Raw genomic sequence first — 27,383 nt, forward strand, 5'->3', positions numbered from 1 at the left:
TACCGTGGTGGTGCGCTGTGCTGTGCTGCGCGTCTTTGGAGGGGGGAACCGGGCGCACCAAGTCGGCGAAATCTGGCGTGGGAGCGTCTGTGCAGCTATCGCAGAGCCAGCGTAGTCCGGTCCAATACCAATCGAGACCCAAGTTGATGGGTTTCCGAGCTCTTGGGAGAGCCCTCTTTCTGGCGCAGGCAAAGCTGATAGATGGCTTGCGGTTTTTTTTTTTTTTTTTTTTTTTTTTTTTGGCTCAACGAAATCCCAGGTTGCTGCTGGCCTGTACACTATTAGAGCGAGCGTATTGCCAACGCTGACCGAACATCAGCTGGAGACCAGACGAGGAACAAGGCGCAATGCAGGATTATTACTCTTATCGTTGATATGTGCCCGCGACGACGCGCATGCGCGACTTTGATTCTGGTTCGCGAGATCACGATGGGAAGGAAAGGCGATGCAGTCCGAGAGCTCCCGGGAGGAAGAAGAAAGACTGAAGTGTTCGCGAGGGCGAAAGGCGGGGAGGGATTCGTAAGTAGTTGGTGATGGCCGGTGATGGGCGTCCAAATCGAATGGAAGCGCAGGCAGTGCGAGCAGAGTTGGTGGGCACAAGACACAAGGACAGGACAAGGGCAGACGCCAGGGCCAGGGTCAGGAGCAGGTGCAGGACCTGGCGGCGGTAGCGGTCTCGGTGGGGTCGATTGGCGGGAGGTACAAGGGGTACAGCGGTACACCGTCCGAATCGAACGGCTTGATGGTAGGATCCCAGTCAGCCGGGCGGCTGGAAGGGGGGTTTCTTGCGCTAGGACGGCGTGGACAGAGAGGCTGGCGACAAGCGGCGGGAGGAGAGACCAGTCGGGACGGTGGGAAATGGCGGTGCTGCTCCGTCTGCGATCGGGGGAGCTAGACGGACGACGGTTTTGCGAGCGGGAATGTGAAAACGGAGGACAGCGTCGGGAGTGGCGTATTGTGGTCCAGTGTACGGAGTATTGGTAATGCGCTCGGTAGAATGGTAGGTACGAGAAGCGGCGGGATGGTCGGTCGGTCTGGTCTGTCTGCGAAGGGAGGAGGGAACATGGAGGTGAGCCCAGGAGGCGTAGCGTAGTGTGCAGATACCTAGTGTATTCGTAGTGTACTTCGTAACGAGGGAGAGGTGGTTGGTTGGCGGAGCTGATGTGACCGGGGGGGGGCAGGGTTAGACGCAAGGTACCGATTATGGCTGGCTAACTGGCTAGAAAACCTGTCGACACTGGCTGGGAAGCCTGTCGACAGTCCGTGGGTTCAAGGTGTAATCCTGCCAGGAACAAAGGACGAAAAGGACTTGGCACGGCGTTGGATTGGCAGGAAAGGCTGGGTTGGTGGAGGTCTTTTGACGGGGTCAAAGTCAAGAGGAAGAAAAGTAAAAAATAAAAAAGACGCCAGAGAGCGGGAACAGGCCAGTCTGTGGGCGACAGTCAAGGCCCGACCGAGGTGTGAGGTTTGGCGATGGCTGTCGTTCCCACTGAGCGATGGGTTTTGTGGTGCAATGCACACAAGTAGATAGGTCGGTCGTAGGTAAGCTACAGTAGCGTAGTCACGTTTGTAAAGGTTTTACTTTGTACACGGAGTGGTACCCCGTACCAAGGCAACGCGGCACTGCTGTGCGACTGCGTACGTGTGAAGTACGTGGTGTACAGAGACGCACGTTATGTGGTTGTAGATAGGGAGGGAGGGGTGCCAGCCAGGTAGGTAGTCGAGAGGTTCGGGTTGTCGCCTCGCCTCGTGCTGCGGCCCCAAGAAGAGTGTTCCTTGTCGTTGTCGCTACTGTCGTCGTCGTCGTCGTCGTCGCGAGCTAGGCTGCTACCCTACGCAGGGGTGGGCAGGCGGCATAGTCGACAGCGGGGTGGATAAGGTTGGACGGATACGGACGGCGAAGGGTTAAACGGCTGGACGCATTCGGTGGCACGATGGTTTTCTTTGGTGCTTGGTGCTTGATGCTTGATGCCTGGGTGTGTACGGCAGCTTGCTTAGCACAAGCGTGTATGGAGATTGTACTCGGTACTCGTTGGTGCGACCAGAGAGTGTCTTATGTAGTGTGTATTATGTAGAGTGCTGAAGCGGCAGTAGTGTGGAGAGACGGCGGCGTGGAGGACTGGCCGGTAGAGGCGGATGACGGAGGTTGGAGGTGTCAGGAGACGGGATACCATGGATACCCGTGTTGGTGGTGAGGGCGCGTGTGTGCGCGCGAGTGGGTTAGGTTTAATTTAGCTTGGCAGGGTCGGCATATGTTGGCTTTGTCCGGCCAAGGGGGTGAGGGTCAATCGAAGGCTCAATCAAGCTTGAGGGAGGCGGAAGGAGATACAGATTGATTACTCTCTGTAAAGTATCGACGCATAAAGACGAGAATGAGAGTGAGGGTGAGAGTGAGAGTGAAGGTGAGGGGCACCGCCGGCGGCGGCGATGAGGAACAGACTTGGCTTCGGGGATGTTCGTCGTGCATGTGTACCTACTACCTAGCTCGTGCCGGGAGTTGAGTGAGGTAAGTCGAGTCGGGTCGGTTCGATTGGAGTCGAGTCGAGTCGAGTCGAGGCGAGTCTAATCGAGTTGAGTTGTGCACTGGCTGCTGACGACTCGGGGAAGGTGGTCAGACAGCCAGGCACGACGGGCAACGTGACAAGGAAGGAGCATTGATTGCGAGTGAGTGAGTTGAGTGAGTGACATGCAGCCACCACCATTTTGGTGCCCTGTTCTGTCCTGTTTGTTCTGTTCTGTTCCGTCGTGTCCTATCCCATCTTGCCTCATCATGCTCCTTCCTGCCCATGCATAAGGTACCTGAGTGGCTACCTCTTCAACGTACCTGAGATAGGTGGATCGGGTAGCTTACACTGACTACTTCCTTCCCATCAAGTCAGGCACGGTACGGGCACTTTCCCCATTCCTTTTTACTTCCTTCCGTTGTCTATTCGAGGCAGGCAGGAGGCGTATACGGTCTATTCCCTGAACCAAGCGGGGCCCACGGTATATGGTATGGTATGGTATGGTTTAGGTGCGGCAAGTGCGATGGCTGTCTGCCACCTTCCCTCGGTCCTCTCCTCACGAAATGTAAGTGGTCGGAGAAGCAGGCAGGAGGCAGAGGCGCCTTGGGGACGATGGGCATGAGCATGTCGCATGTACATTTCTCGCGTACCTGGCGCGAAGAGGGTACGACTACCTATCTATACGTACAGTACCTAGGTATCTGTCTACAGGTACGTACCCTGGGTAGTGCGCAACGACTGTGCCCCTCCCCCTCCATTGCCCCGTCCCTCTTTCTTTTTTTTTCTTCTTCTTTTTCTCTTTTCTGGCGCCGGTGCATCCATCGTGCGAGGGGTTGGGTGCGCCTTTACAAGCAGGCGGGCATTTCCCCGCCTTCCCCCCCTTCCCGTTCCTTCCCTTCCTCGCTTGCTCCTTTCAGCTCCTTTCAGGAATACACATGCCCTACGTGCCTACTTACATATACCGTACACGCGAGTCTCGGCAGTGATACATTACAGGGTTGATGTACATTGTACACACGACTGGCACTGCGTAGGTAGTAAGACCAGCCAGCCACTGCTAGCGCCGCCTTAGCCCCAGGTACCTGAGCGCAAATGGAACGCCGCATGTGGTGGGCCAGGTGTTGGCGCCTGTGAGTTTTCGTGCCTGACATGTCCCCTGAACCTGGCCCCTGGCCCCGCGCCGGCCGGCCCTGTTCTGTGCCTGTCAATGTCAAAGTCGGCCAGGCTTCAAGGGGAGGGGGAGGGGGACCTTGCCAATCTATTATTATAAACAGAGTCATGGTTGGAGCAAGGAAAGCTTCCACCATATTGTAAACTCCGACCAACGTACAAATACTACCAATCTCATACCACGTAGACTGCCTACGCAGTACTTGCTTGGTCTGCTCGCTCCGCGGCCTAGGAAAAGGACTGTGCGTACCGATGTGCGTGCCGATGTGCGTGCCGTCAGTCAGCGCGACCGGCCAGGGGAGGGTGGAGCGGTGACAAACCCACCCCGCAATCGAGGCGCCGCCGTGTTTCTTCCTTTTGCAAGCTTAAACGAGGATGAGAGAGTGCGGATTTGACACGAGGCAAAGCCGTACTTGTCGGTGATTGATTGCGCCAGGGTGATGGCGAGTGTAAGACGTTACGGATACTTTCCCACGTAAGTGGTGAGTATAGAGTACAAAATACTCGACTAAGGACGGATATGTAGCAATCATCTTCTCACTACCGAGTATAGCAGAGAGGTGAGGGGGGAGGGGGGGGACCGATCGGAACCCACTTCGGATAAACGAGCCACGGCACGGCACATGGCCTCATGACACGGACCACGAGCAACGACGGGCATTTTCGTTCCTCTTCGGTAAACGGTTAGCCTTCCGGCTTGAAGCAGGCATTTGCCAGTTCAAGACCCCCGAGTCGGCCGCTCCGCATAGTATAGTATCAGATGTTTCTGACTGAACACCGAGTCTCTGGTCCCCCCTCACCCTCCTGGTGTTGCGATGCCATGCGTTGCGTTCCTCGTGTCTGATACCGAGTATCCGTACAACCATCACGTTGCTTACCTATCTAGGTAGGTAGGTACCTACTTTACTTCATCCTGTCGGGCGCCGTTGCTACCTTGGTTCCCTCCCGGCCCGAACAGCTCGCTTTCAGCTCCCCCTTCCTGCCTCCGTTCCTTCCCGGCCCCTAACGTTGGGCCGCCCCCTCTTTCCTTGATGCAAGTCGTATCTGTACCCGCGCAGATCCGCACGCTGCACGCGGCAAGAACAAAATAGTAATAGAAACAGGAACAGGCAGGCACCATCTAAGGGAAGTGGGTCCAAGTCTATTGAGTAGGTAGCTTGTCTGGCTGGCTAGGCATGGAAAAGGGAACTGGCATTGGAGAGACAGGGAGGGAAGGAACCAAGACAGAATAATAAGAATGAAAATGAAAACAAAAACACTCGCGAAGAGTAGAAAGTCTGAAAGAGAGAAGCCAGAAAAAGCAAGAACCACATTACCCACATGACACCATCGATACGCGACAACAACGTTCCCCTTCCTGCCGCCTTCCTGTCTCGCTCCATGCAGAGTCTTGCTTGTCTCTCTCTGATGTGTGTCGTTGCCGTCCTTTCGCCTCATGCCTGCCGCCGTCCTTCCACCCTCCAGTCCACCCTCCCATCCGTCTCATCTAGCTCCGACCTCTCCGGCGCGGCCACTGCAGAACAACTTCGCTCTCCCTTCGTCTCAGACTCGCCAACCGAGCATTCTTCTCGGCCGTTGCCCACGTTTTCTTTCTCGTCTCTCCCGAGTTCCGCCTGCATTCTCCTACCTACTTGGACGAGTCATCCCGTCGCTTCCCACCGTCGCCTCGGCATGCCACCGCTCACACAAGACAGCTCCTAGGTATCCTGTCTTCAACGACGCCTACCACGCTACCTGCTCTACATACACCCCCTGCCTACTACCTACCTAGGTACTGTAGTTAACTGCCTTGGCCAGCTTCAGGGATACTTCATCGCAGCCAGGCCCACGCTGATACACCAGTCCACAAAGACGCACACACACACGCACTCGCATCATCCTCTTGTGCTGGAAGTACACCCTTTCCATCGGACCGTTTTCTTCAACAGACACCACCCCAAACACAGGACACCCGCAGAGAGGAGAGAAGGTGCAGAGAGAAAGAGAGGGAATGAGAGGGAAAGCCAGAGAGAGTGCCGTCGATGTCTTTCCTGACATCCCTCGACCGCAGCGAGACGGTACCATCGACACACGGGTTATAATCACCTTCCGTCCCCTTCCGTCCGTCCATCTACCTCTACCACAATGCCAGACACTCGCTTCTTCGACCAAGGGCGGCCATCCCTTCCTTGGCCACGGTCAAGCTCGCCCTGGCCGGGTCCAGACCCTGTCCAGGTCCAACCCGGTAGAGGCACCAACGACACACACACGCACACCAAGTCATCACATCATACCCCCATCTCGTTGGCTCGATCGAATCCACCTGCATCCCGTGACAGCCACCAACACCACAAATGATGTGAGCATTTATCATTCCCCCCCCCCCTTAAGATCACCCGCGCCAACGGCCTGTACTTGAAAATGTGGATATCATCCTAGGGGATCTGGCAAGAATTTGACTAAGTAGAGTCGCCAGCGCGTAGAAAGCGTAAATTGCGGTGAGGTCAGGCTGTCCGCGAGGAAGCATGAGATAAGATGGTCCAATGCTTTCAGTGTAACACAAAATCTAAGCCCGAGCCTAGCTGCCTTATATCGAGACTGAGCGAGTAGCCTTCTGATGCGCGGGTGCAACCGGTTTCTTGTTAATTTAAGTTGTAGGTTCGCGGCTAGTTCTTAAGTACATTGACAGAACGATGCGAACTTAGACACGACGTCCCATCCACTGAGACACACGGCTGTTTATACACTTTTCCACCTCTAGGCTGTCTGGTGGGTCCCTCCTTAATCGGAGTTCCGAGATTATACCCTAACAGAGCACATAACAAGGAGTAGGCGCACCTCCGATACAATCTTTGTTGATAGTAACACTTACCCGGTCTCACATTTTTCCTTCGATCAACGTGGCCTGACAACATAGCTCACTCATGTCATTCAGGACCTTTACGGAAACCGATGACCACGGAGAAAAGGGCAGACCGGGAGTACATTGCATCTCTGGCACACTACGGCAGAAGACCCGGTACCCTGCAAGCTTACTCTCTATTAGGGCCACTGTTGCGGCGACAGCCGTCTTCCCCCCCCCCCCCCCGTCGCCTGGATTGCGCCCCGAGGTTCCATCCCTCTCAGGAGGTGCTCCGGGACACGACAATCAATCCAAGACGACTTGTCATACTCGCACGAGTGATACCGTTACATCTTGCCGGCGCAGACTGTATACACAGGCCAGGAAAACGCTGCTGAAAGACCACTGCTGACTTTCTTATGCGTGCACACGGTCAACAATGCTTAACCTTGCAGCTGGATCGCATTCGCGACCAGATGGGGCCTCCCACCATCGCACTCGGGGGGGGGGGGGGGCTGTACCATAAACAGCCAACGACACAATGAACCCAGCGTTTCGCTCCTGGTCACTTGCTCAGCGCCGCCACGGTTCGTCTGGAATGGCCATCACAAGCAAGCAAGCAAGCACCCTTTCTTTTCGCCCCGCGGTCCGCGTCTGGTTCAGTCCATTTCGTCCCAAGCCCGTGCCGCTACACCCGAGGGCGGCGGCGATCTTTAGATTCCTCGCGTCCTGTTCGTCGCAACAACGTATTTACCTACCGGCCAGCAGTTACTCTTATCGGGAGTTAGCAGCAGGGAGCTGGCCGGGTCGGCAACCCGCACGTACAACTGCGAACGCCAGCTGCATATCCCACGACGTCCTCCAGCAATCTTTGTGCCTGCATGCCTGCATGCCTGCATTGACAGCGCGTGCCGCATCATGTTCGGGATAAAAACCTGCCGATAGTGCCCCCGCACTTGGCCGAACGCGGGGAGCCTGGCTGGCACTTGGCCCTGGCTTTGATCGCCCTGGCCGGTCCTCACTGGGTCGGTCGCTGTCTGAAGGGCAAGGATACATGCTGATCCTCACTGTCGTATCGCAGAATTCCTCAAAGTTTCATACTCCCCCACCCCCGCCGCTAAAGATTACCAGAACCCAAGGTCGTCGCACTCCAAGCAATTTAGAGAGAAGGGGGGGTTCTTTACCCATCCATCTTCCCCACGCTATCGTCGTTGAGGATCGCTGTAAAGCCCGTCTGTTCCAGCTCCGCGTCGGCTGATCTGCAGAGGTTACCTACTTGTATGCGATCATCCCCGCGTAATGCACTCGAAAGGCCACCCTTTATCAAGGTCAAGTCACCTTTACTCGACAAGATATTCCAGTATTATCAGCGGCGAACACCTGTCCTTCTCTCGCAAACAGCCAAGCTGTCTTGGGCGTAACAAGGGATCGAAGGGCATCCGCTGCTGTATGCATCGCGCTAACAATATTCCATCCGGGTACCACCAGCAGTCACGTCGCACATTGTTCAGAGTTGCCGTGCTGCAATGCAGCGAGGGTAATGGCTGTATTGATGGCGAGAAGTATGCGCTGGTGTAGTTGAGGCAGTATCTTCATGGCAGGTTGTCTGCCTATAACGCAACGCATCAACAATGGGCATCGTTGTCGGCGATTCTGAACACCTACACACACCTGATCCAGGTCGACCGAGGCCTTGCCCAAAGGGGCCCACTAAGCAACGGATCATATCTTCAGTCATCAGAAAACGGAGAATTTAGACTCAAGAGCGGATGAAACAATGCATCGGAGTACCGCCCCTTGCTTCCCATGCCAATCGCGTGCCAAGGGAAATGCCGGTACACAGACCGCCCGGCGGCGTGCTCCCTAACCGCTGTTTGCCAGGCGCGCGCAGGCTCATCGGATCGCTCATCAGGACTCACCAAGATCCCTTCCAAGGCGGCATTTCATGCGTGCTTGGAGCGCAAGAAAAGGCGTCTAGCATATGCGGCCACCGAGACAGAGACACGTACACAGCCCTCAATAGAAAGCAAGGCTTCTCCTTGTGCCCGCGGACGCCCATCACTCGTTGGTGGCGACTAGCCTCATCCCACCAATTCGTCATCCTCCCACAGGAACATGACGAGGGAACCCTTGACGCCGGAAACGGAAGATGACAGTCGGTCAAGGGACTTTGTATGCTTACTGTATCCGTACCTACTTTTTATCTGCAGACAATCCCTCGAATAGTGAACTACTTGGCTCGTTTCAGAGTAGGCGGAGCAGAAGTCGCCAGGATGACCAAATGCATGCAAAGCGATGAGGGTCCTTGCTGCCAGTCGGGGTGTCATTTGGGAGGGGGACACGCGCGGGATACTGCAGCCATATGCAGGTCGCTCAACTCGAGATGTGCCTTGAATTAGCATGCCGATTGCGCTCACGCCGCGGCCTCGGTGTTCTGCTTCGCTCAACTCAATGCCTCCTGCATGTCCGCTTTGATTACGACCCTGGTCATACGGCTCGGATTTCCACTGGTGTCATGGTTGACTGCTCTGTTGTTTGCTCTGCCTGCTCGCATGAACTATCGTATGCATTGGGCCTCACGGTACGGGAGGGATTGCGCATGAGCAGCACAGTCAAAAGCAAAGTCTTTGATGGGTAGAGACTCATAGGACAAGGGAAACAGCTGTATGCCATGGTATCCCAACTGGCGAGGCGGACAGGCCCATGATGGGACCAAGATCTAGCTCATGGTTCACCGCCAAAAGACCATTCGCTATCGGCAATGGTTTGCGGGTACCCTCCGCCACACCAAGACTCGGACTGGCCACTTCCACTCCCAAATTCAAAGGGTCCCGATCAACACGCCAAGGTGGTCTCGCACTTGGATCTTGCAGCACGGAATGTGAGACATAACCAACCAAGGGTTCGATCAAGGTGGCCTCTGTCGTTTTCAGTTGAGTCAGCCTTGCGTGGAGTTCTGGTCATACCGCATCGTGATTCACATCATCCGCGGCCTGGTTGGGTTGTACGACAATCGCGATAGGCGCTGGCAACATAATGGAATGTTACTTTCAGTTTGGCCTTTGCAAGACAACTCGACATCCGTACCCGGGACATTCCTTACATCTGGGTGGCTGGTCGAATCTACGACATCGAATGCTAGCTGCACGATGCAAGGAACAGGAACGGAGACAGAAGAGGCTCGCGACGGATGCAAGACTGGCCAATACAGAGCTTTTGCGGGCAGTTCGGTCTCTTAGATGCGGAACACACATGAAGACAGGGTTTTACATATTCGCCCTCCAGACACAACAACCTTTGCATCAAGACGGGAAATGCCGCCTCACTGCTCGCCGATGGGTGCGGGCGCAGCGCTATCTAATCCGATCCGACAGGGCGCGCATCTATCCAACGTCGAATGCTGGACCATGTCTACACGTAGAGGTAGGGGATAGACGTCCGAGAAATGTTCGTTCAATAGCCGGCCCAACTCTCCTCTGTCGTCGAGGGGTCAGCTGCCCCGCGTCGTCATACAACAGCAAAAGCCCACCAGGATCAACAAGGACTTTGCTTGAAGGCCTGTGTTGTGACTTTAGGGCGCTAGCGAATGTGCAAGTCTCTCGGACGGACAAATCATTAACTGACTGGATAATGACAAACCAACCCCATCTACGACTATGAACAAGGTACTGATCCAAGGCGGTCCCCCGTAGGGTCGCACAGGTGTCTGCGGCTACGACAAGGACAGACAACGACGTTCCCCACGGGCCCGGCTGCTGACAACCTTCAGCCGCCCTGCGCAGATTCAAATACTTTGCGCTGCAGTATTTGACTTGAGTTGAATATCCAAAGCTGGGCCCATCCCTGGGACTTCATCTTTGCCCCTCACGTCGACGAGCTGCGCCTAAGCCCCGTCTGCGCGAGCCTGTGTCTTTCACCGCGAGTAGTGCTGGTCTCACCGCTCTTTTGACGAACTTGGCCTCGGTGTCAACGCAGCCTCCGTCCAAGTGGCCACGACGAAGGATGAAGTCCTTGACGAGAGCGAGGAGGAGAGACACGGGTCGCGACTTGGATTGAGCCCGGTTTCCTGTGTTGGCACACTGGTAGCCGCCAACTGGCGGTCCCACACGGGGGGTTCTTCGCAGTCATCGCTGTTTCGACGGGTCCGTCCTCGGGGATTTGGACTGAGAGCACAGCAAGTCGCATGAACGGCGCCATGCAGGCGCACTCACCAGTAGCTGCGAGCTGTCGCCAGTGCGACGCACAGCATCTAGGCGTGCATGAGCTCGCATCCGAAGATAAGCTAGGGCAACCGTCTGGTCGCCCCAATCCCCATTTTCTTTGCAGCAGTAGCCTCTCTCGACGTCCCATACTGGCATTTTCGTTGGTCTATTCGTACACTAAAGTCTGCAATATGGAACAAGCCATCTATTTCATTCGGCAACCTGCGGATCTTGTGGGAACACCCCTCCCCCCCTGTCGTGACCTGCAGCCAGCGCGTTGGGGCCGTTTCGTTTGCGGTGGCTGTCAGTGTATCGTGTCCAACACACATGTCAATCCAATGATGATGCCATGGGCGCTGGCAACCGTCGCTCGTGAGTGGGCGAAACCCCCTCCACGCCCCTCACCTCCTGCTGATGCGGCATGCAGTCATCTTTCCCTCGCCGACAGACCGGTCCACAGCTAGACATAAACGCCCGGCAGGCCCTAGTCTTGGTGACCTCGTCGCCCGGTCGGGGGCTGCGGCCTAGGTTGAGACCGACGGGCTGACTTGCGTGCTGTCTAGGTATTCATGCAAGAAACGACCGACGTCTTGTTAGTCGCCTCCTCAGGCATGCAATAGCCTGCCTGCATCGCGAGTACCCGATCCCGGATCGCCTCGCTGTACGGCTTGTTCCTTCCTGCCCGCCTGGAACCAGGCGCGCGCCGCCGGCGCCGGGCCCTTTCCGGTGCCTGACCGCATCCATCCCCCTTTTCGTAGACTTTATGACTTGATCTCCCTTTCTCGCCAACAGCCCGAGATCCGTGCCTGGTAAGCTCTTTCTATCTGTCTGCTGTTATTGGACGAACGACATTTCTTGTTGCTTGGACCGTCCACCAGATGGCAGCTCTGCATAGATGGGATGGCGCCCGGCGAGTCATGGGCTCGAGCTTCACATGCGCTGGCTGCTCCGGTTCCTTCACGTGTCGACTTTTGTCCGGGGACCTTCACAACCAGGACACTGCGAGTGGCGGCGAGGGGCCGTCGGACAGTCATGTGAAGTTCTGGCACTATCTGCAGCCGGCAAACGCTGTTGACCGACGAGCGAATCGTCACAATCTGCCGTGTCCAGTCCATCAACGGTCAGCCAGCCTGGGGTAGGTGACAGATCACCTTCTCAACACTCTAGAACAAACGCGGGTGGATCTTGTGTACCCATATTTCTCGTGGACTCTCCCTCTGGACGAGCTGTGCTCCAAGATGCGGGCTAAGCAGAGCTACGCGTCCCGGCGTACACGACGTCGCCGCTTTCGCCCCGAGTTTCACAACGGCTGTGAGTATTGAATGGTCAGCGCTGAGCTTAGCCACAAGTTCTAGTTGGTTCCGGGTCGGTTATGAATTCGGATGGCCTGATGAGCTCGCAGATGGAGGTTGAGGAAAGCATGGGCGACGGTGTGTGACCTACACCTGAGCGGTTGAGTGTCATATACATCATCTCTCACGGCACGCGGGGGGGGGGAGGGTCATATAGTGGACAAGGGGCTTGCAAACAAATACTTTCACCAGCCCGCAGACAAAGTAGCCGCAAATTGGCAGGTCGTCGTCGACCCGTTCGAATAGCGCTTATGAACCCTCGTTGGCTCTCTGGCGACAAGCTCGCTTGTAACATGGCAACGGAAACAACTGCGCGGACGCCCAGATGTGACGGGCACTAGTCTTTACTATTATTATGCTTTGAATCTCATTTCGCCCCTGTCCTGGTTATATATATATGTGTGTGTGTGTATATATACCGTTCATCCCAGACAAGAGGCTTCCTTCCTAATAAAACGCCTTGAATGATAGACAATTCCGTAGTCTTTGATGGTCATCGCTCGTAAGCTTTTTTTACAGAGTCGTGCCCGTATATGAAGGGGGCCACATGTTGAAAGAATAAAAAAAGAAAAAGAAAAAACACAGATCAGATATCCAGCATGCTCTTTACCTGCTGGGGCTGCTGGCCTGTGATGGAGACGGCCGTGCTGGTGCTGTTGCTGCGTTGGCTGGGGTCGTGAGGCGCGTTGACGCCGTCTGTTCTCCCGCCGCGTCCTCTGGTGACGGGAACGTCGGTGTACGACGGCGGCGGGCCGTCCTGCGTCAGCTCCGAGGTGCGGTCGGGCCGACTCGCACCGGCGACGGGGAAGAGCAGGTCTGCGGCGGCGGCCATGGCCCGCTCGTTCCGGCGGCGGTCGGATTTGCCGCTGTACGAGGCGAAGGTCGACCCCTGCGCGGCGTCGAAACCCGGCCGCACGGGGACGGGTGCGGCGGAGGCGGTGGCGGTGGTGTTGCCGCGGCTCACGGGGCCCATTTCGATCTCGTCGTCGGCCCGCTCGCGCTGCTCGCGCTCTTCGGCCATGGCATCGATGTTTTGGTGGACGCCGCGGTTGGTGGCGGCGCCGCCGCCGAGCTCGCGGACGTTCCTGGCGATGCGCTCGCGCATGGACATGCGGCCGACGAGGTGGTCGTCGTTCTTGGCGCGCTTCCACCAGGCGGGCTTGGGGACGTAGCCCATCTCGCGGTCGATCTGGGCGCCGCGCTCGCGGCGCTGGCGGATTAGCTCCTTGTCCTCATTGGGGGAGAGGAAGCCGTAGGCGATCTGGATGTAGAGGATGAGCAGGGCGGGGCCGTAGCCGCCGGCGTAGACGGGGGCAAGGGAGGCCTTGGCGTTGAGGACGGAGTAGGCGAAGTTCCACGAGACGATGCCTTGGTAGGCGACGAGGCAGGCGGCGAGCGGGATGATGAGGAGGAAGCGGAGCGGGACGTAGCGCAGGAAGCCGCGGGCCTTGTTGAGCAGGCCGCGGTTGCGCGGGTAATAGTGCTTGATGGAGTGGCGGAGGGAGGCGACGATGGTGAGCCAGCAGACGACGAGGCAGAAGGTGGCGGCCTTGAAGCGGGCGTCGGTGGCGTTGGGGGCGGCGCGGGAGGCGGTCTGGTCTGGGGAGCGCTGCTTTTCGATCTCGCCCCAGTTACGGGGGATGATGAGGAAGAAGTTCTGGGGGTGTTGTTAGTTTTGTTTTTTTCCTTGTGAGATGCGATATAAGGACACGGAGAAAAGGAGGGGTGAGGGAGCGTACCAGCCATAGCCAGAAGTAGAACCACAAAGGGGCCCAGAACTCGACCTTGCTCCTGCGGTCGCCCTCGCGCAGGGAGAAGGGGTCCGGGTCGATGGCCTGGCGCTCGCTCCAGCTGCCCCAGTGGCGAACGGCCTCCCAGACGAGAGCCATTGTGAACTGCTGGAGGAGGTACCAGAAAAAGCTGTTGATGACAATGGGGAGGCCGACGACGTAGAAGCGGTCGACGTCGATGTTGGTGAAGAGGCTGATGAAGGCGGCGACGCAGACGAGGATGGCGTAGTACCATTGCCAGCGGCGGCCGACGGGGTAGAAGCGCTTGGAGACGGGCAAGTGAGACCTGCCGTGCTTGGTCAGGCAGGCGAGGACGAGGACGAGGGCGAGGCCGTAGACGACGCCGAAGCCGACGCCGACGCCGGCGCGGGGGCCGATGGGGTTGATGGGGTCGTAGCACCAGGTGGAGTTGACGAAGGAGCCGTTGGGGAGGAGGCCGACGGGGGTGTAGGGAGACTCGACGACGTAGCAGTTGGAGCCGTTGGAGAGGGTGCCGTTGGTGTAGAGAGTGTAGTTCCAGAAGGAGAGGACGGTGCGGTTGAAGTGGACGCCGGCGAGGACGGTGTCGGAGGCGTTGGCGCCGGGGGGGAAGCCGAGGAGGGCGCGGGCGTGGAGGGCCATGGGGGGCGAGTGAGGTTGAGGTTGAGGAAGAGATTAAGGTCGAGGCGAGAGTAAGAGAGTAAGAAGGTCGGCGGGTTCGAGGTTCGGGGTTCGATGAGGTCAGGATCTCGGTCTCGGGTCGGCCGGATCGCCCGGGAGGGGATCGGCGGGATGCGGCGAGCTTTGGGGTCGGCGGGATGCGGCGAGCTTTGGGGTCGGACTTGGGTCCGGAAACGGTTCGCGGTTCGTCCAATGGGTATTTCGGCTGAGTTGCTCTCGAGGAGAGAAGAACGCGGCGCAGAAGGGTGCGAATCTAGGACATTGCTGGCGAGGGTGTGAAATGAGGTGATTAAGGAAGGGGGGATGAAATTATGGTTATTTGCAATCCGGTCATGGAACGCTCGGAAAGGCGGAGAGTCGGAGACTGCCTTGCCTGCTTGCTTGCTCGCTCGCTTCTTCTTGTTCTTCTTGTCCCGTTCCGTTAGTCCCGCGACTAGTCAGCGCGCCCGGGCAGAATTATGGACGCTACGCGCAGATCATTCGATGACAGTGGACGGTGGGGAGAGGAAGAGGGAGATGCAGACGGAATGGCCGGGTGTGCTTTGGTTGTGTTGGTCAGCGCGTGGAGAAGCCGAAGCTCCGGCGGGGACAAAAGAGGAGGAAGACGAAGAGAAATCGTCGTCAATCAGGGTGAACCGAAACCCAGAAGACGATTGGATTTTCTCTTGGGTTGTTTAAAGAAACAAAACAAGAGACGCTTCGAGACCCGCGAAACGCACGGCGTCATTTCATCGCAACAATTAAGCGTGTGGCTCAGCCGAAACAAAATACGGGGACTCACCAGCCACAATCAAGTCGAGCCACATCTTCGTCTCTGCTGAGGTAAGCAACTCCGTTAATCCCGCCTTACGTAAGGTAATATCGGGGCCCCCTCCCCTCCTCCTCCCTTGCAGAGAGGTACGTACTGCTTGCTCCCTCCCACACCTCGTGGCCGGGACAGAACAGCTGGAGCTGGAGCTGGAGCTGGAGCTGGAGCTTCACAATTAACCTTAGCAAACTAACGCTCATCACCCCATACAACACAACATTCGCCCTCTCTTCACAGTCAATGGATCATCGCCGCCCGTCATGACGACCAGCAACCAAGAGGACCCCTCCTACATCGACTACGAGGCCTTCCTCGACCCAGCCTTCAACCCCTCCTCCTTCGCAAATACCCTCGTCCTCGCCACAAATAACCCAAACGACGTGCCCCTCGACTTGTCCACCCCGCTGTCCCGCGTGCTCTTCGACACCCAGGAGATCGACTCCCATATCGATTCCCTGACCTCCAAACAAGCCGCCCCCTTGCTCACCTACACCCAGGAGCAGACCGCCTCGAGCAAGCGCATCATCTCCGAGCTCGACGCCCAGATCAAGAGCCTCAACGACAGCTATAAGCAGCTCGAGAAGGAGGTCATAGACAAGCATGCCGAGGCCGAGGAGGTACGCCAGGTCGCCACCCGCCTGTGGGAGACCCTGAAGCTGGGCCGCTCCGTCGGCCGCTGTCTGCAGCTGGGGAGGCAGCTCGAGGTCCAGCACGCCGAGGTCGCCGCTTCGAGCCCCAGCGCCGCCGCCGCCGCCGCCGCCAAGAAGGAGGATCACCGCGCCCTCGTGCGCTGCTCCCACACCATACTCTCCCTGCGCGAGATGCTCGACAACGCTGCCCCTGGCGAGGAGGGCTACGGGCTCGCCAGGGTCGACGCTATCCGCACCCTGCGGGACGCCGTCGTCGCTCCCGTCGAGCGGTCCGCGAGGGAGACGGCCGAAAAGATTATCCGCGATTTTGCCATCCCTGACTCGGCCACCTTTGCCCAGGGCGAGGAGACCAAGGCCCGCACCGTGTCGGCCATGGTCACGCTGTTCCTATTGTCCCCCGCGCCCGCCCCTGCCCACAAGACGGACCGCTGGGCGCCGCAGCTGCTGCTCGCCGCTCTCGAGGGGTACCTGCGCTCGGCGCTGCAGTCCTCCATCGCATCGCTGTCGCGCTCCCTCACCCAGTTTTCGACGCTAGAGCGCACCTTCGCCGAGATATCGGCGCGGTGCCAGAACGTTGTCGCCCTCGAGCTGGTCCTCGAGTCGACCAAGCTGCCGACCCACCTGCTCGTCGCCGCCCCGGAGAGGCAGACCAACATGCTGCAGCCCCTGCTGGCGCACCTCGAGACGGGCAGTCTGCCGAGCTACTTCTGGCGCACCATGGCCGGCAGCCTGGGTCCGCGGGTGCAGGAGATTGTCAACCGCGGCGGCCATGCCGGCCGCTCGCTGAGGGACAGCAGAGTGACCATCGTCGACGCTATGCGGGACTGCGTCGTCAAGGGGTGCCAGATGCCGAGAGCCCTCAAGGGCAAGACCAGGGGGGAGGGAAACTGGGATAGGGAGGCTGCCGTCATGGTCGGGAGCGTGCTAAACAACCTGGGCAGGTAAGGCCACGAACGCCGGACTTTGGGTAGACGGTCCGAACGAGCCAACCACCTTGCGGTGTATATGGAGCATCTACGACCAAGACACAACAGTATTTGGCTTTGCCGGAGCACAAAGCATTTCAATTGACGAACTCTCATATTGTTTCATCATTTCTTTTGATTGCTTTCGGCCCCCATCATGGTGCCCGACAGCTGCCCGACTATAGTGCCGATGGCATTCTCGGCCTTGGCTACCGTTGCTGGAGAATATCATGACCGTGGACATCATTCCGAGCCTTTTCGAGCCTTTATGAACCCAGAAACAGGTCTCGTACACACTTGGCATGCCATGTCAACGCCGAACAGGGCACTAGTCGTTTCACCGATGAGCCCTATCGTCGTGGAGACGGGACGTCGGTCGAGTCATGATACGCATTGTCTGCGGAGCCCGTTGCATTAACGTTGCGTGCTTCGAGTCCCCCTGCTCATCTTCAACTCTAATGCTCTCGGTAATGGGTGCACAGGACAACGGAACCTGGGCGCCGGAAACATTGTCGTGTCGATTCCGAGCTCCAGGGCCGAGCTAGCACTCGTTCCAGCCTCGTGGTCGATGGCCATGAACTCAACTGCCCTATCTCGCCTACGAAAGATGGACTTTCCGGGGTAATTTTCGGCCTGGGGTTGCCAAATGACCATTGTGCGGACAGCCACGCGTAGGAAAAAAAGAAAAACCGACAAGGATCACGACGCCAAATTCCAATTAATCTGAGGGAGATCCGAGAGACCGACAAACCACACATCTGAGATACCCATCCGAGGTAGCATGCGTGGTGGCTCCACGAAACTAGGAGTCCGATGACAGGAGTTTATGAGTCCGACGCCCAGCGATTCGTCGAGAAGTGCGCAAAAATGGAGTTCTGATGGGTGGAGGCTGATGGGACCCGGATCGTCACGTTGGAATCGTTGGATGGGGATATTTCGTACACTAGCTCGGACCATGCCTTCCCCCGGTCCGTGGCGTCCACATTTGGCAGCCGTCCCGATATGTGGTTGTTTTTGAGTGATGGTTTGTTGGCGATATAAAACTCAATCCGCCCTCAACTGAAGATGGGAACCCCTTTCGCGTGGTCGGTCGTCCACCACTTGAGAGCCGGAAAACAGTATCACGATGGCGCTGCTCTCCTCTACGGCGTTATTATACGCCCTCCCGGCCCTGGTAGCGTACTACATCGTCTCGTCCTACCTCGCCCGCCGGCGCCTAGAACGCTTCGCAAAGGCTCACGGCGCGACCCTGCCCAAATACGTCTCGACGAAACTGCCGTTCGGTATCGATGTGGTCTGGCGCGCCATCTCCACCGCCCGCAACGGCGGCGACATCCTCGACGATTGCATCGGTGCCGGCTATGCCGCCAACGGGACCACCTTCTCCAGACCGGGCTTATTCGGCCCCACCGAAGTCTACACCATCGACCCGGCCAACATCAAGGCTGTGCTGGCCAATAACTTCAAGGACTTCGACCTGGGCCCGAGGCGCATCCAGCAGTTCAAGCCGCTGCTGGGGCACAGCATCTTCACCGCCGACGGCGCCTTCTGGGAGCACTCGCGCGCGCTGTTCCGCCCGCAGTTCTCGCGGGACCACATCAACGACCTCGATAAGACCGAGGCCGCCGTCCAGGCCTTGTTCAGGGCCCTCCCGCTGGTCGGCCACTACGAGAGCGGCGCCGTGACGGTAGATATCATGCCCATGCTCTCCCGCTTCACCCTCGACACTTCCACCGGCTTCCTCCTCGGCGAGAGCATCGACTCACAGACGGCCGCCGCTACGGGTACAAGGTCGACGACGAGCGCTGCGACGGCCATGGCGGCTGACCAGTGCGACAAGGACATGACCTTTACCGAGGCCTTCTACGAAGCTCAGATGTGGATTTTGACGCGTATACGCCTGCAGGGCATGTACTGGCTCGCGCCGGTCGGCAAGGGTCAGAAGGCGGCGGACTACATCAGGAGGTACACCGACTACTACGTCCGCATGGCCCTCGGATCGGAAAAGGCTCGCGTGGCGGCAGCGGACAAGGGGTACAGCCTGCTGGAAAATCTGGTGGAGCAGACACAGGACGAGGGCGAGCTGCGGGACCAGGTCCTGGGCCTACTCATCGCCGGCCGCGACACAACGGCCACGCTCCTGTCGTGGACCCTTCTCCTCCTCGCGCAACACCCCGCCGTCTTCGAGCGGCTCCGCGCCGAGGTCATCCAGAACTTTGGCGAGTACACGGACGACGGCGGCAGCAGCCGCCCGGCCAACATCGATTTCGGCACGCTCAAGGCGTCCAAGTACCTGCAGTTCGTCCTTCGCGAGACGCTGCGCGTGTACAACGTCGTGCCGCTGAACATGCGTATCGCGACACGGGACACGGTACTCCCGAGGGGCGGCGGCGCCGACGGGGAGCAGCCCATCGTGGTGCGTGCGGGGCAGACGGTCAACTTTTCGCCGTACCTGCTGCACCGCCGGGAGGACATCTGGGAGGCGGCCGCCGAGTTCCGGCCCGAGCGGTGGGAGGGGGTGCTGCTGGACTGGAATTATATCCCGTTCAGCGGCGGGCCGCGAATTTGTCTCGGACGTGAGTTTTCCTTCTTCTTCTTCTTCTTCTTCTTCTTGCTCTTCTTCTTCTTCCTCTTTCTCTTTCTCCTATTCTCTCCCCCTGGAACCCCCTTTCCCCCACCCTTTCCTGTCCTACTTCAGTTTGTGGCTGCGTAATGCTGTTCTGACTTTGACTAACCGACTTTGCACAGAGCAATTCGCCCTCACCGAGGCCGGGTACCTCATCGTGAGGCTGCTGCAGAGGTTCAAGAGCATGGAGTGGCAGGGGCCGGAGGGGAAGCCGAGGAAAGTACTGCAATTCACGCTGGTGCCGAGGGATGGCGTGAATATCAAGCTGCAGTATGCGTAGTCCATCTGGGCCGTTCTTATCGCTCTAGACGAGAGGGGGTCGTACGAGATTAATAACTACCTCGTCATCGGGGGAAGATGGGCAACCGACTGTTGGCTCGTCGGCTGGACCAGCCATTAATTCAATGATTCAATAGATCAGACAAAACTCTCAAGTCCGCCGTTCTCCGAGTCGAAGCATCGCGCAAGACTGCCCTGGAGCAATTTTGGCGCGCGGGGCAACGGCGTCTGAAACAAGTACCGTTTCCCTTCAAATCTTTCCATCATGTTGTTGTAGCAGGGCCGTCATCGGATTCCACGCCTCGCTTTGTTCTTCCTCGCTCAATATTTTGGTGACTGTTGTCCAGCCGCTGCTATTGACTTGATGATTGTGTGGGCTTGACGGCACCGCTAAATATGAAGTCTGCGGGCCATCCCTGAGTGCTCCGAACTTTCATATGAGGGCTGATCAGTAGCTCCATTTCCTGACTTTTTTTTTTTTTTTTCACCCAGAACACGATGCCATTCAGAAACTAGGCATGGTTATTCTCTTCTCGATTCTCGCACCGAGAAATGCGTATCTTCTGCCAGCCTTTCTGCTACATCAGCTGATAACAAGCCGCCCTACGTAATGTCTGGCAAGTCGGACCTGCCGGAATCAAATGATATGCCAAAGAGGTATCTGGTGACCAGATTCCACACGTCAGTATAGCGTTCACACACGTCTTGGGAGCGGCTATGTCCGACGTATTCAGCCACCATGGCCCATTCGTTCGCATCCAGCAGGCGGCCAGAGTCAAAGCAGCGGCAGTGCAGCCCGTTTACCATTGCAGCAGCAAACTGTAAACCCATCTCCGGAACCTGTAAGGTTCCGGAGATGAGATACCGGCATGTATTAAGAGACCGCCAAAGCACGCCCACATCTCAACTCAAGACATCTCGGAAACCATACCTCACTCACTCATCCAACCCATCCTCGCCATTTCTCTTATTACCAAAATTCTCATTTCCACAAGAGGAATAAGAAGAAGAAGAAGTCCATCTTCTTCTCCAGCCACGACCAAGAAAAAAAAAACAAATCAGCGCAACCACCAATCCATCGCCATGGTCCTTCACGAGTTCGTGGAAACCGTTCGCTGGGCCTTCACCAACGGTTCCACTGACGTTGGAGCCTTTTTTTACGCCGTTCTTTTCATCGTCCTCTTCAGCGTCATAGCGTTGGTTGTCGCGTGTTGCGTCTCCGTGGCAATGGGAGCATGCGTAAATCGTTGCACTAAGAACCGAGACGAGGAGGCGAACAAGCCTGATGAAGAAGACGGCGACGATGCCGCCGCTGGTGAGATGGAGGAAAACGACGATTAAAGCAAAGCGGAATGAGCCCTCTTGGCCCTGTAACACCAGCGAGCCGTGGATATCCCTTGCCGTAGTCAATCTGGCGCATGGGGCTGACACTGTACAAACACGTTTTTGTCTTCCAGACTCGTGCCGGAAACCGCGGAATGAGTTTTCAGCCCTTTGGGCGTCACTGGGAGAGCATGCAGTGACAGGGGCATGGGCACAGGAAATACGTTAGGAATAAAGGGAGCAAAGGGGATCAAGGGGTGAATAGATTCTCTACATTATCAAGGACCAATAGAATTGTTATTCAAGTACGCAACAAAGAACTGTTTCCAAATTGGGGAGAGAACAGAACACGGAGTTAACAGAATAAGAGAATGACAGAGGGTGGTTAGTTGAACATGGCCAAATGAAGCGCGTTGCATGCAGAACACCTTGGTTGTTAGAACTGCGTGAGATTTTGAGCTGCAACTACCCCAGTTGCAGTTGGTTACAAAATCCATAAAGTGATGGCCAGCTTGACGTCAAGGGATGCTCGCGTCCATCTCGGGACTTGTTGAGGTGTGAAAGGGCTTCCCAGCTGGTTTGATTCCTCGGCAGATAAGTCGCGAGACCTTTCTTGGGTGTGTGCTGGTCTAGGCTTACTAACGCCCATGCTCTCGACTCGGGTTCATGCGACGGAAAGTCACAAGATGATGCTCCGTGACAGCCTCCTTTATAAGGTTATTTGGATTGAGCTGCCATCTTATCGAGTAGGCAGCCAGCAGGTCTAGGGTGGAGGATACTGATGTAGCCTCGTCCTCTTAACTCAAGGATCAACTGTATGTAGCAGGACTTCTCGGGAACTCGCCTCTGGGGCGAGAATCTCTCACCATTCTCTTGGAGTTTGACTGATTGTTGTTGTTGTTGTTGTTGATGATGATGATGATGATTAACGCTGGGGCGTTCCTGTATAGGACAAAAGGCGGCTGGAGTAGCTCACTTCAAAAGTGTCAATACAGGGATCCAACTGATAACTCAAGTCCCGTCGTCACAACCGTCCTATCATCATCGTCGTCGCTTATAGTTCCAGTCCTTCTATCAGCCTCCCAGGAGGTCACAATGTAATTGTTCTGTGCTGTTAAAAGCCTAAGGCTCTTCAGCCTCCAGGGGTATCATAATATTCCCCTGTTGCTCTTTGTCACGCAGTGCTTCTGGGGATCTTCGTGTGTCATCTTTTACTGTGGTAATAGCACATCCATGTCTTTGACAGGTATGCTCTGCCAAGTGGTAGGCTCACCTTAACTTCTTTTACCGTGCCAGAAGCATCAGTGCCTGTGAAGTGGGGGGGGGGGGCTAGTCTATTTGCTTGTTTAACGCTCGCTCGCTGGCTTTGGCCTCCCCGAGTACCTTTTGGAGGAACTTAGCTTCTGCCTGTTCTTTGGCCAGCGTCTGGTTAATCTTTTAACGCCGCTATCGTTTCCGGGCCCTTCGTCCTTGGCCAGAATCTTCTAGGTGCCTAGGAACACGTAGACATTATATCTAACCTTGCGTACGGCTTTCATCTTACCAAACGTGCCAGGGGTGTAACGATTGCTATTATCTATGTAAAAACCTCCATTCTAGTAGAGCTAATAATTCAAGTTATTACCTCTGGTAGCTTAGCTGTTCTAGTTGCAATATGGGATTCTGGTGTTAAGTGTATGGCGTCCTTTGCTGTTAAGGACCAGGGTATAGTCTTGGCCTTCTTTTAGGCGCTAGCTTGGCTGTCTTGGACGCGGGAGAGGACTTGAGCTTGTGGCATGCCATGGTATGATGATGCGGTTAGCGAGGCTTTTGATCAATGTGAGGGCGTACTAATGCTTGGATGGCTTGCTCGAAATGCTCGGTAAATGGTCTGGGATTGACCAATTGGGTCCAGCGAGTGACCGAAGGGAATAACATTTGATCAAACTGGGGAAAGGTGTGGCCAAGGGTTTGGACACCCACCGTAAGGACTAATTGAGGTATACGAGGAGGATGTCCGGGTTGTCTCCGCGGTTTCAGATCACCATTGTATTAGTATTGACTTTCACATTGCTTTCGTGAACGTCTAGGGAGTCTGACTAAATCAGTGCCATTAGCAAGAAACAGAGAAGTCTCGATGTGCTTGTGGATTAGGCCTGGTCAGAGGAAACGACTGATGAAGGTACAGTTAACATCGAAGTGGAATCAAGTTGTACGAAATAGTCATTTGCTGCAGCACCCATCGTAATGCATAACTCTAAATCCGGATTCGAATCAGAAAATGCATTCGTCACTCCGGCTTGAAACCCCATGGCAGTTTAGTTCTCAGACACAAGGTGACTCCTGCCAAGATGACTCCTGCCATATCGCCAACACATGTTTCTTTCTGCGTCTCCTTACCAGACTGTAACCATGCCGGCCTCCTCGGCTGCTAGTTTGTAACAAGTCATGAAAAGGCCTATATAACGTTATACTCATTGCGTGTTTGGCGACTTCGTTTAGAGCAGAGAACGCACATGTCACTTTGGCGGACAGTACAGATGCAGTGACCCTCCCACCTGCAGCCTGTGGAAACAATAGTCTGCATGTCGCCCACTTTACTTCTTTTCGCCGTGTGCGTCTTTGCTAGGCTGCAACAAAGCTGAGCTGCCTGTTCCGGCGAGTATGGGGCCTTTTCAACGGGGCGTTGGCCCACAGGAACGCTGGAATTAGGCGATTTGGCTACCTACCCCCGTACCAAACTGTGCAGGATAGGGTGACTATCGGCTTTGCTGACAGACAATAGTTCCGAGACATGAGGATCCTGTCGTCAGGATTGGGGTTCCACTGGAGGAACAAAAAGTCATGGCTAATGTATAGACAGAGAGAACATACACGAGGACAGGAAGGCGAAGTAAACGAGGGTATTTCTGTTGTTGGCAAGAATTATTCCTCCAATGAGACAACGGCATCGTAGACCTTAGTCCATTTCCTGTAAGCAACCTGTTACTGCCCAAGTAAGCCTAGCGTCACTCTGCAGGTAAATGGGTAATGATATTGCAGAGAAAGACGAATTACGTTAAGAGGATTATATTATCAATCCTATACGGATATAATGAGTGTCAGACTCTTATCTGTACGGAGCCTTTCAACTCATAAACATGTAACGTTATGAGCTACTTCGATTTGTTCAGTTGCATTCGTCAGGGTAAGAGTCCATATGTCTCTCGGCAGGAACCATATGGCAGAATCGGAGATGACTAGCATCAATATCCGTTCGACGTCAAGTAAGACAAGTCACGTAGATCTACTATAATTGTTCCAAATAAGAACGAGTAAACCCGAATGTGGACTAAATGTTTATAGTCGTATGCAGGTAATGGAGATTTTATGAACCCTGTCATTTTCCATGTATATTCTCTTCTACTGACGCCCAACTCTTCATGAAACAAATCTTTAGTTCGTCCTCGCCAGCTACCAAATATGACAGCAGAGGGAAGATCGAACAGTCTACCTGAGTACTCGGGTGACAAATAAACAGGATACTTCATGGTGGTGACACCCGAATGCTGAGCAGCATTTAACTGGGTCGGCGGATCCAAACCAAAAGGTTGCCGTTACCGTAAGCGAATTCCGAACCCTGTACCGTGTTATCAGCGCGGGTGCAGTGGTCCATCACGTAGCCGGCACCACGGGCGACGTCGTTGCTAAAAACACGTTGTCAGAACTTGATCTCAAATGCACTTGTCGGTTCTTCGTACCAAGACGAGGCCGTGGGCGTGTTGCCGCCCCTGACTCCGGTGATTTGAGCCCGGCCAATGACGCAGAAGACAGTGACCGCGTCGACTCTGCACTCCTGGCCACCCCTACGGGCGAGTTCGTTGATACAGGCCACTGCATCGGGAACCTGTTTCACTGGTTTAGCACAACACAGAATTGCCCGAAGAAGGGCTTGCTTGAACATACGTAGGCCTCCGTGTTGGGGATGGTGTTGCAGGTGTAACGCTTCTGGATGAGGTTTTCCCCGGTTGCGGCCGCGCTCGTCTCGTTGACAGATGCGTGCCAGGCCTCAACAGCCTCCTCGGGAGTCAAGTTGTCGCCGTTGGGGTTGGCGATGATGCCGTCGACCCATTTGGAGAATGAAAACACCTCTGTGGTGCCGGACTGAGTTGCCACTGGGGTGGCTCCAGTAAGTTGGGCCACGGCCAGAGCGGCCAAGGTGGGAAGAGCAAAGTTGACCATTATGAATGAAGGCAGGAGAGTCTAACACCAAATTTGTCCCGAGACTGCTGGTGAGACAGCAAAAACATTGGGAAGAAAGGTGTTGAACCCTCCCTTATATAGTTCTCGTCGGAGGAACAAGGTATAACGGATGATATGGTGGCTAGGACAGGTAGCCTGCAAGGAGGGTAATATCTCTGCCTAGATTTGCACAGCCTATAGACCATAGACCCATACTCGATGGGGCAAAGCTGCTCAGCATGGTGCAAGGCTTGGTTCCCGAACTGTTTCTTCGCGAAGGCGCCTCGCCGATCCTCCCCTCGCCGATCCACCGCCTTAGACTTACTGGTAGGGGGACTCTAGCTTAGTTGCACATTGAATTGCGAGTGTCTATCTGCCGGCAAGGAAAACACATCAGTCCATGGATAACGTTACGCTTAGTGCTTACTGTCAGATATACGATGGTATCCGCTGAAGTATAATACCCCCTGTCCTAACACTCACCCCCTGCTTATTTCAGTAGCGAGCATTACAGTATTGTTTACCAGCTTAGCCAGCTGGGCTGTGTGGCGATATTACATAACTTGGGACATTTGTTTTCCCCTGCCATCCTGTAAAGGAGACCGTCACCCACAATTGTCTGGAGCCAAGCTGTCAATAATTGTAGGGCTCAATGGCAAACCGTCGCATCGCTTATGGGGTTGTTGATTTCTAAGCTGCAGGCATGTTACCTTGCACAGTAAAGACATCGCAACCGAAGTTCCTTTGTCAACTCCTATCATGTCATCATGCGACTTTGCTCCACGAGCCTGCTCGTAAGACATTTCAGAGGCGTAGCTGGTGAAAAAAAATCACGAATGCAACCATGTGGACGCCAAAAGTTCTCACGGGATTTGGATGGGGAGAATACATTCATATGTCTGCTGGGACGCATCGCTTAGGAGACTGCATCCAATGTACATTCTCATACGAATTTGGATTGCCCAAAGTAAATGGCGTGTTATCACATTCATAATTCAGGAACTCTCCACCCTTGAAATATTTGATTTTTAAATGGCAGCACCTATTCTTTTCAACGAGGAAATACTATCAGCTGACTCACGACTGGTTTCAAAGCTAGCTGCCTTGGACATATACTTATCCATGGAACATATAAAGTAGAAAGAAGAAAACTAATGATCACGAGACTTATGTGCGCAAAATTGAAATTACATACTGATTACATGTTGCAATGAAGTCAACGTTATTTTATTTGCTGAAGTTAAGTCCGCATGTGCTCTGCTCGGAGAAAAAACAAGACCGTGGTATCATGGCAGCGAAGTGGCCACGCAGTTTTGGCACCCTTCAAACTGTTCAAACATTGAAGGGGCCCGTTACTGATCTGAGAGACCAAAGCGATATGCGAAAAAGGAAGCCATTGCTCACCTAAAGCAAGTTTGGCCGCCAGAGTGACGATTTCCCAGCGTCTTTGATGACATTTCCTAGCATCCTTCAGTTTGTAGCATACGGTTCGATCACCAGAAACCGCGGATCTAGTCGACGGATGAGGTCTTTAGAGACGTAGACTAGTTCTTATCTGTTGAGCTTGAGGGTCTCGGCAACAGATAAGTGCCTGCCATGCCATGTGGTCCTGCTGCGGTATGACATGCGTGGCTGCACGGCTCCGCCGATCGACAGGTCAGATAGTTTGGGACTAATTTTAATCACTATTAAATCGAGACAAGCTTGGACCTACAATTCGCAAAACAGTAATCCGACTGTCAGGATTCGACGAAGCTCGCCGAAGCTCGCCGGAGCTCGCCAGGATAGCGAAGTGAAGCTATGAGCCTAGCATATGAAGCAAAAGAAGGCCGTTCACGGAAAGGATTTCCCTCCGCCTAATATCTTTCTTAAAGATCTATAAATATAGTAAATTTAACTACGTTAGCTATGTCTTTAACGTCCTTTTACTAAGTGCCTCGTGGAAAGCATTGGGGTTCCTGAACTCTCTAAATGGTTTCGACAGATGTCACGTAGCAAGGTGATATCGTTATAGGGCAGGATCTAACACTTAT

At 55.3% G+C, this 27,383-nt stretch overlaps 5 protein-coding genes across 5 annotated transcripts; 3 read left to right on the plus strand and 2 right to left on the minus strand.

Moving 5' to 3' along the window:
* Positions 1–12,635: 12,635 nt before the first annotated feature.
* Positions 12,636–14,460, minus strand: GLRG_01881 (uncharacterized protein; the record flags this gene model as incomplete). The annotated part of the gene is made up of 2 exons (XM_008093215.1): positions 12,636–13,706; positions 13,789–14,460. The coding sequence occupies 2 exons, from the start codon at positions 14,458–14,460 to the stop codon at positions 12,636–12,638; spliced, it is 1,743 nt and encodes a 580-aa protein (XP_008091406.1).
* A 1,107-nt stretch (positions 14,461–15,567) lies between these two features.
* On the plus strand, positions 15,568–16,902 carry GLRG_01882 (uncharacterized protein; the record flags this gene model as incomplete). The annotated part of the gene is made up of 1 exon (XM_008093216.1): positions 15,568–16,902. The coding sequence occupies one exon, from the start codon at positions 15,568–15,570 to the stop codon at positions 16,900–16,902; it is 1,335 nt and encodes a 444-aa protein (XP_008091407.1).
* Positions 16,903–18,048: 1,146 nt separating this feature from the next.
* On the plus strand, positions 18,049–19,828 carry GLRG_01883 (cytochrome P450; the record flags this gene model as incomplete). Its single annotated transcript, XM_008093217.1, has 2 exons — positions 18,049–19,498; positions 19,671–19,828. The coding sequence occupies 2 exons, from the start codon at positions 18,049–18,051 to the stop codon at positions 19,826–19,828; spliced, it is 1,608 nt and encodes a 535-aa protein (XP_008091408.1).
* Positions 19,829–20,910: 1,082 nt separating this feature from the next.
* On the plus strand, positions 20,911–21,168 carry GLRG_01884 (uncharacterized protein; the record flags this gene model as incomplete). Its single annotated transcript, XM_008093218.1, has 1 exon — positions 20,911–21,168. The coding sequence occupies one exon, from the start codon at positions 20,911–20,913 to the stop codon at positions 21,166–21,168; it is 258 nt and encodes an 85-aa protein (XP_008091409.1).
* Positions 21,169–24,688: 3,520 nt separating this feature from the next.
* On the minus strand, positions 24,689–25,350 carry GLRG_01885 (uncharacterized protein; the record flags this gene model as incomplete). Its single annotated transcript, XM_008093219.1, has 3 exons — positions 24,689–24,815; positions 24,870–25,015; positions 25,075–25,350. The coding sequence occupies 3 exons, from the start codon at positions 25,348–25,350 to the stop codon at positions 24,689–24,691; spliced, it is 549 nt and encodes a 182-aa protein (XP_008091410.1).
* Positions 25,351–27,383: the final 2,033 nt, after the last annotated feature.

Source organism: Colletotrichum graminicola (genome assembly GCF_000149035.1).
Source record: "Colletotrichum graminicola M1.001 genomic scaffold supercont1.7, whole genome shotgun sequence".
Lineage (NCBI taxonomy): Eukaryota > Fungi > Ascomycota > Sordariomycetes > Glomerellales > Glomerellaceae > Colletotrichum > Colletotrichum graminicola.